The following is a 12,920-nucleotide window of genomic DNA, read 5'->3' as shown; positions in this document are numbered from 1 at the left end:
TATCCGAAAGCTTTGCAGATATTAGAACTTGAATTAACATAAAATGAAAACACGTCTGTGTAACTTTTCTGAACTACAAACCTTTTCGTTGTTGTGCTGAATATTTTGAGAGTCGGTGAGGCCACGGATTTGCAGAGACTCAGCAGTTCGTAGAAATGTAGGCAATTCAGCTTGAGATATGTTAACTTCCCCAGCATACATAAACTCCAAAAGTGACTGTAGGTGTTCGAACTCCACATCTCGCATAAATATTATTGGATGCTTGCATGGATTTGTCTATAAAAGTAAATTCATATGTAAATAGAAATATAGTTACCTACAGAATTATATCTTTAATCAATTTCAGAATAATTTAAAAAACTAACAATGAAATGTTATAGCCATTTCATATGCTCTGACAAATATATTTACTTGAATATTCATTACCGCAATATGTATAGGTATTTATCACAACTAGTATGACAAATCAACGAATAAATTAAGCTTATAATCAGCACCTTTTATGTAACTGATAGGTTTACTGACAACTGTGTTACTTTTTAGCTTTATATAGTATAACAAATAATAATTCAACAAAGAATACACCCAGAACATACCAAATTACGAATATTTCTTCAATTATAAAATAGCTTCATCAAAGGGAGTCTATTTTCATAAGCTTTATGCATATGTGCAATAGTACAAAGTTGCAAATTAAAATTTGTAACGTTTGTAATGACTAGTTTCAGAACATATGTTTATTAATTCTGAATTTTAAAAGATATTAACCAGATCTACATACAGTTGCCTGAACAAATTTACTCGTAGGTAATAATACAATGAGACAGTACATTTAACACACATCATGAGAGGAGAAAAATGACTTTTCATGCAGTGATGTGCAAAGCAGGTCCCTCATAAATTAATGTTCTATTCAGATCAAGTCTTAAAATTATTGAAAGTTTTAGACTCAAAGACTAATTGCTTTCGACTTTTTTTTAAGAAAAATCAGTATTTACAATCTCATACATATCTAGAAGTAGTACATTATTTGGAAGTATCAATAATAACAATTTACAATATCGTTAAAGAATAAAATGTATATTTATTAAATTTCAAAGTTTAAATCATAATTATTAGCATACATTGTAGTTTGGGGAGGTATTTAAAAAAATTAGCAATGATTACAGAGCATATATTTGTTACATTATTAATTTTAAGGAAATCTAAATAAAATAATAACACTATCTGTTTGTTAATAACATTAACAAAAGAATAACTGCTTATCATGCGCATTCTATATTTTCATATTCAATGTTTGTTTCTTTATTTTTCAGGACATGTACACATAATATAAATTACATTTTAGCAATAGATCTAGTAAATCTTTACAAATAATAACTTTGAACCTTTTCATTAGACCGTAGCTAATGAGTAGTACCGTAATGAGTAGTACCATAAGTACTTTTCTTTTCATATATGTAAACTTCCATTTTTTCTGTAAAGTTATATAATTTGATATATTTTCAAACTTATATAATATAAAGTAAAAAGAACAAAATACAATTTAACTTTCTTGCGTCTACAATGTAGAATAGAAATAGGCTACAAATTTACATTTAGTACATAACATACTGCGAGTATGTAATGCAATTAAACAAATTTCATACTAAAAATATCATAAAGTTCTTCGTCTATCCTCAATACATTAAAACTCTTTATGAAAAGAGCTGCGTATCCCCATTGAACGAAAAATTATTCCAAACATTTGTTTATACGAAGGAAAATCTATACATATAAATATCCCTTATCTACCTATGAATATTTCTAAAGTCAAGTTTCCAGTTTTATTTCAAAGAGAAGAGACATTCTGCAACCAAAAGCATATGTTGCACATGGATAGATGACTATCACAGCAGACTACATTTTCATGTTATCCACAATTCTTTTAGTGCTCATTAAAATCATTCTATCATATGAATGTAAAATACGATACTAACAATTGACATTACAGTGAAATTAGTTGATAGCAAACGTTAATTGCCGATAAAGAAAAAATAATGTGGAAAAGCATGTATCTTATGCATACGATTGCATGCAAAACATATATGAGACTGCTGCACGAGACGTCACGCGTACACATACAAAGATCTATACACACGTACACGTATAGATGAAAATTTTGGTCAAGCATACTTTAATTTGACCGCATCAAAACCAAAGCATGATTCTTGAAGAAGGTAAGAATGAACGGGGTCGGGGGCGGGGAGGGGGGTGTATCAAGCAACTAGCATTGAAGAGAGAAGCAAGGCGGGGAAGGTTTTCTAACCTTGAACAACTCCTTGAAGTAAGGGCTGCACGCGGAGAGGACAACCTTGTGCGCCTGGAGACGCCTACCATCGCAGGCGAAGGTGACATCGACGAAGTCCTCGTCATCTCTGAGGGCCTCGAATTGGCTGGTGATGTTAGCTTGAAAGTTGTTCCAACGCAAGCAAAACTGCTGCTGACTATCCGTCATTCTCCTCGCTCGACTCCCTTCGACCTCCTCTGTCTCTCTCTCTCTCTCTTTCTCTCTCTTAAGCCCGAGGAACCCCCCACCACCCACCCTCTGTCCGTCTCTCTTTTACTTTCACCTTCTTCTATTTCTATCCTTGTTCCTCTTTTTCCTTCTTACTGACGGCACCGCTGTTTCCCTTCCTCGTCGCACACTTTGACTTCTCGAATGCTGTATATCTTTTTCTCTGTCTTTTTTTTGTTGGTTCCTTCCAGGAGACACTTTTGAGATTTTTTGAAAAATATCGAATTATGGAAGATTCATTGAGACGAAGAGGGTGAGGGTGGCTTCACAGGTTAGGGTGGCCTGTTTTAATGCACCCTCGTGCCAGTGGTTTCAGATGAGGCTCCCATTACTCTGGAAAAAAAATGGCAGGTGCAAAAAGTGCAATCGATGACTGAAGAGGAGATGTGTGCGTGGGGAGAATCGATAGACGGCCTGCCAACGTGCCGACGAGAAACGTAAAGCGACAAAATAAATCCTCTACGTATAGTTTGTTTTATTTGTTTTTTCATGGTGTAACATTCTTCTGAATTTATTTAGTATCGATATAGATTATTGTAGTATATTTTTCATTATATTTCGAATAATATATACAAAAAGGAACGAAACAATTACTTTTAATAAAAAAAATTTTCGACTTCCAGGTTACTAGAACTTTATCTAGAGATTTTCCGGAATATTCATCATTCATTCGTTTGTGGTTTGAGCTGATTTGAGCGTTGTCTTCAGTAGAATCTTATAAGACACAATACTTTTTAGCTACAAAATTGTTATAAATAATAGTCACTTTTATCGTTAATGCACTTTCTATTTTGGAATAGGTACTGCATGCACAATATGATGTAATAATTGATGGTTTTGTACAAACAAAAGCAATGTTGTCCATTTATTTTTAATTTTAAATGTAAACAAAATTGAAGATTACTTCAATTATTTTTGTATCAATATTGTTATGAAATGTAACAGTGATTAAAAGTATGATTGAACAGTAAGTATAAAATATATCTTATATATAAATTATTACTTCCAAAATAAATTAGGTAATTCCATAGGGTCATCAATAATCTATTGTTCTCATTCTACTATTTCACAGAAGTTTATAAGATTTATCGAATCAAATATATTTAATATATTTGGATTGTTATAAAATTTGCAATAACGAGGTGGAAGAATAATATATTATGTAAGTTATACTAGATTTAATTTGTTAATTATCTAGTAATGTATAAAATAACATTCTATTTTCTTCTGCGAGTAGAATTTCTTTGAATAGCATTCTATTTTACGCACAAATAAACCGAAAAAGTTAAAACTTTTTCAAAGATAAGACGACTGCACTCTGAAAAGAAAATTCAAATACAAATATTTGAGTGTGTTTTGTATCACTTTAGGAAGATAATATATATATGTCTATAACATTGCAGTTGTATAACAACTGATAATGAAAGACAATCAGAGGGAATCTTCCGTGACTATAGATAGTTTTTCCACATCCTGTGAATTCAAATAAATTTCATCACCCGGTATATGATCGTCTTCGCAGCTTCGGACAGCTTCGGGCCGTCATGGACGCCCGAATTTTCTTCGGAAAATAATTTCTTAGGAAAATTTACATATTGTTCCGTTGTGGTAAATGTGAAAAAATATTTGACGATAAATCATCTATATTCCTGACAATTGTCAATTATGTGACACAAGCAGAAAATGTCGGAAAGACAGGTGAGTCGGATCTTTATGTTTGCCATTCGTTCTCATTGTCTTTGTAACATGTTTTCTTTCTCCATTCTGAACGTTTTATAAATGAAAATTTGTCAGACAACGACAAAACACATTGAAAAATAAAAATCAATGCGAGGATTGTGATCACTGTTTTTAACCTGGTTTCGAAAGGTTACTGCGGACAACTTAATCGATACATTGTCCTCCAATTTCATTCTCTCGTGTAATAACGAACATCATGAACTATTCCCTGATTATGGTATTTAATTTCACCATTTTCTCGATTTTGTTTTAATAACAGTATGTCACAATATTCGCGATTAATCGTGCATGTTAGAGGTTGCAACGTTACTGTAACCTTTATTAGGTTAACCTTTCTTCCAAATGCACTTTTATGTTTGGTTTCATTTAAAGATGATTCATGTTTACAAAAGAATACACAATTTTCGCAGAATTTTTACAGTATTTTAATGTGACACAATGGAGTTGAGCTAGTTGCATAGGTACTGAATTGTGAGTGTTGTAACTAATAATAAAAATACGAAGTGTATAAACTACCAAATCTAATAACAATATTAGACTCTATACCATACTATCACATTTTACAAATATAAGATACTATGTTATGTTTACATGATTATTATTTGAACTACATGTCACTTGTTCGCACATGATACATTTAATTTTTATTCATGTTACAATAATTATTTTGTATTGAATGCTAGGCTATTCTTTATTTTTATCTTATATTCAGGGAAACATCTGATCTTAGTTTTTCAAAGTATATATTAAAATATCATGTATTTTTTCAATAATAATATTATTGGGTCGCTGTTTTTAATATTGTATTAGGCATTTAATTTAATTGTTCTTTAATTTTATAATATCAGTGTTGTACGATATAATAGCTTTAGTGTCTACCGAAGATCTAATCATTTAGATCTACAGATCCTTCTGTTGATAATGAGATTTCTATCTATTAAACCCATTCAATGAGCTTTACACTTGAGTTAGTTCCGCTTAGTGTATATGCAAGTTTCTTTTCCAAAATAATTTCTTCTGTTAAGTTCATGTAAAAGTTTTCAATCTATTATTTCGTTCCGTGTATGCTTAAGAATATTTATAAATTACTTTATTACAATAATTGTACAATTTTCCTTATGCTTGCAGAATTTGTACAGTGTCTTCTTTTGGTGATCATTGTGGTTTCCCTAGTGGAAACCAAAAATTACATACTACGCCACGGTGAGTTTACAATTACTTTCTTTTATTTTTATGGGATCAGGGAATTATTGAACAAGTTAAAAATTGTTTTGCAATTTATTACATAATTCACACAACTATGTTTTTCATATTTTTATTGCTTTTTAATGCTTGCATTTGTTTAATTTCCTTAATTAGAAAAGTTTAAATTCGATTATATATTAAATAGTATGACTAAACTATCGATTAACAGTAGGACATTACTAAACATTAACAAACACAGATATGACATATTTTAATTTGCGACTAATTCAGTGCAACGTTCAATGCAATGAAACAATCAATAATCAAACGGTTGCGCCTTATCAGACAACTGTCATTTTAATCTCAACGTAGACTTCTCACAATTAGAATAGTAACGCCTGCAGGAACAGAAGGGAAAGTGCACTGACTAGTTAAAATGGTGAACAAATATTTAATTTATACTATTGTTTCATTATTTGGTGTGTATATTCATTTATATAGTTTTACACCATAAAATTAGTTTTTATTATCCCCTCCTCAAGCTGCTTCTATAATCATTCGTATAAACATTCTCTTTTAATTTCATAGAAAGAATTAAATAAATCTGCTCAAAGCATCTTAATTTTTACTGGAAGCTACATAATTTTATTCTTTACTTAAATAAACATTCTATGAAGTTAGATGTAATATACACCTAATCTCTCGGCTATATTTAACAGACGAGACACTAGAAAAACTCAACAGCATATCGAATCTAACTGTAAAATTGTTATCAGCATATATTAAATGATAAGGCGAGGGGGAAAAAGATAGAGTGATCTGCAGGGATCGATAAGTTGTTCAGAAGGTAACCAGTTGCTTGTTTGAAAGTTTCGGGATACTATCTGTGTCCGCATTAAAACGTGGTATTTTTATTATACACAATCACAAGTGCAGTTTCGCCGAAAATCAACAAATCTGCAAATCATTTTCTTTCGTTCTGCAAACACGGAAGTTGAAAGGCATTGTGAACGAATAATCGCGTATAGAGGCATTAAAAAACAAATCTACGAACGCTCCAACGCATTCTCAGTTTCACATCACCGAGTGAAACACATATTCGTAACATTAATATCGCAAACAGTATAATAAACAACGAATAAGTTTCGTCGAGTCGGGAAAAATTTCTTTCAAAATTTCCTGCTTCCCGTTATCGTTATCAATCGTTGGGACAATAGATCTACACGCGAGTGGAAAAATATCGATCATAAAGCAAGACGAGAGACAAATTTTTATGTCGCAAGAGCGGTATTTCTGTAGTGGAAAATATTCTCTAAGGTGACAATTCGTGTGATCGGTTCGTGCGAAAATGATACTCAGAGGAATCGCGTTTGCCGAGGCTCGGCGGAATTCTGCCAGACGAATTCTGAAGCCTCAGAATTCGAGTTGCGAAAAAGACAACGCCGAGTTGACTTACGACGGAGTCCGTAGTTTAGGGTCGAAATCAACACTTTCGCCGGTCGGTGAAAATGGCTCTACATCTTTCAGCTTTGTAAGTTCATTTTTAAAAAATTTTTTCAACCCATGGTTTTTCATATCTTCGTGAGAAACGTAGCTGATCGAGATAATATTATTTCTTAATGATACCACGACGTTGCCTTTAGTCCTATTGTAATATTTAGAAACAATGCATTGTTTTAATCTGATTGTAATTTCACGAAACAAAGACTTCAATTCAAATTGGGAAAAAATTGAAATATGTGTTCTTAATCCCAGGAATCGTTGATTATATCTACAAAGACACATGTAAGATAAATGGATTAAAATTGTTTTCGAAAAATTTCGTTTGCATAAGACGAGAGTTCCAAGATAAATATCTTTCCGTTCATAAGATCCTATAGGGTGTCCCAAATATGTATTTCGTTGAGAAGATTGATTCCTAAGCTCATTTGAAATAACTTTTTCCTTTACGAAAATGTTTTCCGCTGCTTCGTTAAGGAGTCACTAACGAAAAACCAATCAGAGCGCGGCTACAACGGACGGATTCTATAGCCGCGCTCTGATTGGTTCGTGTTTTTCGGTAATAACTCCTGAACGAAGCCGCGGAAAACATTTTCGTAAAGGAAAAACTTACTTCACATCACCTCAGAAACCCCTTTCAAGGTTTTCCGGCATTTTTGGGACACCCTGTATAATATTATGCAACCATTGCTAATGTTTTAATATTGCATTAGTAAGAATATATGTTGAAGTACGTACAGGTGTAATTCAGATAATTATCCTGTTCACGTATTTTGTATACGTGCGTCATATTAAACACAAACATCTTATAAGTGGTTCGTATCTTCGATTCTAGTCAGTTTCCGTTGAATGTATTTTGGCCGCTGTGTTATCGTGGATTTTTGCTTCTGTGTGATATGCTAAAATTAATTAAAATTACTTTATAATACGTACATTAATAATATTCCAAAGTATCAGTTTAAAAAATAGTTTTGAAGATCAAGTGATCTAAAAATTGTAAAATTGTTTGTTTCTACTTTCTCAAGTATCCTAATATTTATGATGTGTACGTACAGTATAATCTTCGTACGAGCTATAGCATTCTGCGATCTTGTTTTGGAAGTTTCACAGAGAGTATAGCGATTAGTACACCCCCACTTCGTTCGTGTTAATTGGGTTGAGTCAGAAGCAACTTCCACTTTCAATTTCCATGTTCCTCTTCATTGAAGACAATTGACAATTAACTTTTCCCGTATAATAAAACTGAAGTCACATAATACAATTATTTTATGTATATGTTATTAAAATATTTTGATACTCTCCTCTCATTATTATCGGAACAGATAATTTACATTATTCTCGCAAACATTTTTCGCTTTGAACACTGAAAATATCATTTTCTTCGAAATGAATCGACCTGCAGGTTGTAATTAGAGCTTCGAGCGATCGATTTCAGTGTCGACGTGTTACCAATTTCCAAAACGAAACTTTAGATCTTAGAAACAATATAACAGGAGCAAACCGTGACAACTGAAAGAGGCGATGTGTGCAATAATGTAGAACAGCTGTTCGCGCAAATATCCACGATAGACTGAATAATTTCGCGTTTCGCCTAGCTCGACTCTCTCTCAGGCTAAACAGTTTCGCACTTGAGTATCTCTCGTATCAAACCTGCAAACAGGCCACTCTGAGCTGAATCCTGTTTTACGGTCGAATATTTTTGGTTTTATAACTGTGAAGTCGCGCCTGAGAGCCTGTATCTTATCGATTTATCGTCCGAGGGTTTGTACATTACGTATACTCTAATTTCTGCAGGGTAGTCAGGTGATATCTCATTTTGCTAGTGAAGGGTGTGCAGCAATGAAGACGTAACTCCATTTTTCACACGTGAAATATGTTCCTTCTTTCTTAATAAAATATGTTCTTTCACTTGATGTGAAAGGGAGCTAGCTCCAAACAATGGGCATAGTGGTTTTGCAACAGATAAAGACAGCTCCTTAAACTTATGTTTCATTGTATATTTTATTGGGGTATTACTATTTCTACATACAGTCTATAAATTTTTTTAATGGGCACTTACTATTTTTATTATTTTGTTATATCTTCATTTTTTCTTATTTACATTCCTAATTTGATTTTAAAAAGTACGCGTTTCACGTTCAATGTAGAAGTTTATTAATTGATCATAAAAAAGGAAAATTGTAACAACGTCACAGATGTGTCATTGCAATTACGTAGAGAGTAATTAACACCGTCATACTGTTGCACGAATCGAAGGTGATGTTTTCTTATTTCGTTCTTATCTCGGCGCGATAACAAGTCGATGGTAAAATCTCTAGGAAAATTTCGACAAGTGCTTTGTGTGATTTATTACCTATTATAATCAAGAACCATTTATTCACTATCTTTCACTACCCCGAGCAAAAACAATGCGTTTAAACTAATTGCGTCTATCATAATTGTTATACTTATGTGCATCGAAGATACATAGGAAGCACCTTCGTGAATATTAAAGGCAAAGACACTGATAACGGTCGTCATGCATAAATTAAATGTTAATACAAACGTGACTGTTTAATACGTGCAGAATAAGAAAACTGGATATCGATTCGAGGAAGCGTTCAATTATCGTCAGGCGACGAGGAAATCTTTCTGACAGTGTGCCGTCATCATCATTTATAGAATCAAACGTACACTTTGTGATATTACTTAATAATTTTTTAGAATTCTCTCACAATTCTTCTCGTTAATATTCTCTTGAAGTATCGACAAGTTTTCTTCGGATTTTTAATGCTTTCTAATTTTACTATGCACGCAAATCATTAGGTAGTGATTCAGATTTTATGCATTTACGGCAGAAATGGGTCACATACTAAACTGTACAGACAGAAGAATTGAAGGATGTTGTTACATTGTTAAGATTATTAATTTCTTTTTATTGTCTAAAATTATTCTATTATTACCACAATTTATTTTGTATAAAAATTCGCAGTTTAGTAATGATGTTTTATAATTTTCTGTGCTTTTATGTATGCTTTTTTAGCAAGAATATTTCAGATTATATAGAAACGTAGTAAGCAGTATCCATTCCATATTTCAACGAAGATAACAAAAATTTATCAATACTATCTGCAGTTTATCGGAAATTAATTTATCAGAATTCGAAACTCAGCACGTGATACATATATCGAAATTTCTTTTAGAATTTTAAGCCTAAGTGTTGCGAATGACTATAAGCGTGAACCTGGTAGTCGCGCACGGTTCATCGGAAGCGAACATATGTACACATTTCTTTATTTATAGACCAAGTTTGTTCTTTTGCACATTCCTGCTATGTTTCGTCCTTGCTTGAAACTCTACAGCGTTCATCAACAGCATTTTTAGCATTGCAATTTTTCAAGGGTTTTTCTTAATTTTTAACAGCTTCTCTCTGTGGAAAAGTTTTCAGTTTGCTTTTATGCAAAATTACAATAATAAGCCAATGATTTTAATTTCCGAAACATGTGTTTCGCGTAATTTTTGTATCATGTTCTTATTAAAAAAGAAAGCATAGAATAGTTGATATAGGTACATGAAACGTTAAGTAGGGACACCGTTATATTCCGTTCACTTTCAGCGGCGGAACGTCCAGTTGTCGCGAGACCATAATACCGAAATGAATTTCATGGAAACGGTGCACATTTGTGTTCCTGTTCCACCAGTAGGCTTCGGAGTAGGCGTGAGAAACAGTTTTAGGTTCGCGCGATAGTGAATCAGAGATTTCTAAGGGATGATGCACGCGAAGCTAGAACGTCCCTTCAGAATTTTGTTACGTGTGAGAGGAAACGATTTTGTAATATAAAATCGTTATAGGATACATCTTAATAAATTCTGCAAGCTTCATCCAAAATTTAATAAACTCAAAGTCGTCATATCTGGAAACTAGGTTACCTCAAATCAATATCAATACTCCATGGAAAGAGTTAATCGATTCTTAAAATAATATACTCTGGACTTAAAAGGATACGATATTCTTTTTTTTTTTACTAAAAATAAAATACTCACGAATGAGACAATATTGATCCTATGACAAGAGTTTCATAATTTCAATTATTTTATTTATGAAACCTTTACCAACACATTTGTGACATTTTTCTGATTAAAACGAACCCAAACATTAAATAATTCGGAGCATATTTGCTCGGTTAAGCCACAATTCAGTACAACCTCGATTATCCGAACCGATGATACCGATGAGCCTGAAAGCTCTATTATTCGAATACGGTGTTAGACTGAATAAAAGCGGTTGAAGTCGATATATAATTAATTGGTTTTGTTTGTTGTGTACGCATGATCGCTGACAAAGGACGGAGAGGCGAAATCCTTCGTCGCCACAGCGTCCAAGCTGGCCGCCGTGGAAGATGCGGCTCCAAAGGGGCCCGAGGCTTCGATTCGATCGAAAGCCACCGCACTCAAGGTATCGCCCACGGCAAAGGCTGCCCTTCAGGCTCTTAGATCGGCAAGGGGCAAAATACCGCATACACTTACATCTCCCTCGGTCACCACCAAGGACGCTGAAACCATCACCGGTGAGTACTCGACATTTTTACTGCAACGTAGGGTACAGTGGTCCACGGTTAACTCCTTGTGTAGCCAGTCGGGCACCCGGGTACCCATTTATGTACTACATTTCTTTCAACAACTTGTTAATGTTCCTCTAAAAATATTACAAAGTTTCTCTGAATTCTCCATTCTTTGCTCGTTAATATAATATATTAATTTACACTCGGACCCTCTAAAAAAGGCGATAACTTTTTTAATATTGTACTATACGATTTGAACTTTTTTGGGAAGCTGGAACAATTAGTTTACTACAGGATATGAAAAAATTTTTTCAAAAATTGCAATTGATCGGAATTGTAGAAAAAAAATACTGAAAGTTGCATTTTACAACTTTTTTATGTGGGACTATATTGAAAATTTATAAAGTACGTTTTGTAGGTCTGGGTCAATTGTATGCACTGTGAAAGTTTCATCGAAATCGGTTGATGCGGGAAAAAACGACAGGCACTGAAAGATATAAGAATCCTTAGATTTATTGCAGTTAGAGAAAATCTGCAGTTTTTACCATCATTAAACGTTTGCAACGTCGACCGATTTTACGAAATTTTCAGAATATGTATGTTTAATTGGCACAGATCTACAAAACGTATTTTTTAAATTTTCAATATAGGCTCACATAAAAAAGTTGTAAAATTCAACTTTTAGTATTTTTTCTACAATTCCGATCAATTGCAATTTTTGAAAAAATTTTTTCACACTCTGTAGTAAACTAATTGCTCCAGCTTCCCAAAAAAGTTCAAATCGTATAGTACAATATTAAAAAAGTTATCGTCTTTTTTATAACGCCCGTATATTAATTCGAGTAACTGTATGTTAAATACAAAAAGGTGTCATATAATCTATACATTTTGGTTGGCTGCATAAGGATCATAATCCATAATCCGGGTCTATTCTGACCCCGATGATCAAAATTGTCATTCAATCACTCAGTTTCTGGCGAATTAATTAAATGAACAGTTACTGTATTAGGAATAATCAAAAGATTAATGTGTCTGCAAGAAGTACCTTCAAAAATACATTTTAAAAAATTGTTAAACAAAGCAGCGAATGGTTCTAAACATCAATTGTATAGTTGGAAGTAGATTGTGGATCTTTATTGCAAATTGTTTATCAAATTGTGAATATGCATCAGTATCTGCAGTTTAGTGATGGTTGTGCAGATTCAGATCGCCACAAGAGGTATTACAGACAAGATTACGCAAAAACGGAGATAGTTGTACGTGCACGGTTAAAATAAAAGCATAATAATTGCGGCGACGCAAGAAACAAGGTCCATACTCCACGTCGTAGTAGTCGGGTAGCAAAATAACGAGAGATTATTATAATGAGCGTTCTCTGACAGTGGAAAGTAAGCGAG

The 12,920-nt window shown here is 33.2% G+C and overlaps 2 protein-coding genes across 4 annotated transcripts in view; one reads left to right on the top strand and one right to left on the bottom strand.

Moving 5' to 3' along the window:
• The window catches only part of LOC143215023 (uncharacterized), a 58,779-nt gene that overhangs the window by 44,900 nt on the left and 959 nt on the right, over positions 1–12,920 (bottom strand). For all 3 annotated transcript variants that reach the window (XM_076436710.1, XM_076436711.1, XM_076436712.1), the window contains 2 exons: positions 2,309–2,890; positions 82–276 (listed from right to left, as the gene is read on the bottom strand). In XM_076436710.1, coding sequence (XP_076292825.1) covers positions 82–276; positions 2,309–2,497 — 384 coding nt within the window. In that variant the 5' untranslated portion in view covers positions 2,498–2,890. Of the gene's footprint in view, positions 1–81; positions 277–2,308; positions 2,891–12,920 lie in introns of those variants that run through there.
• Positions 11,308–12,920, top strand: part of Milt (trafficking kinesin-binding protein milt) — a 46,104-nt gene continuing 44,491 nt past the window's right edge. Inside the window, exon 1 of the mRNA XM_076436701.1 lies at positions 11,308–11,529. The gene's annotated coding sequence lies outside the window, so the exon portion shown is untranslated. The remainder of the gene's footprint in view (positions 11,530–12,920) is intronic.

Source organism: Lasioglossum baleicum, chromosome 13 (assembly GCF_051020765.1).
Source record: "Lasioglossum baleicum chromosome 13, iyLasBale1, whole genome shotgun sequence".
NCBI classification, from domain to species: Eukaryota; Metazoa; Arthropoda; class Insecta; order Hymenoptera; family Halictidae; genus Lasioglossum; species Lasioglossum baleicum.
The sequence above is the reverse complement of the archived record's forward strand: the minus strand, read 5'-3'. Positions and strand labels throughout refer to the sequence as shown.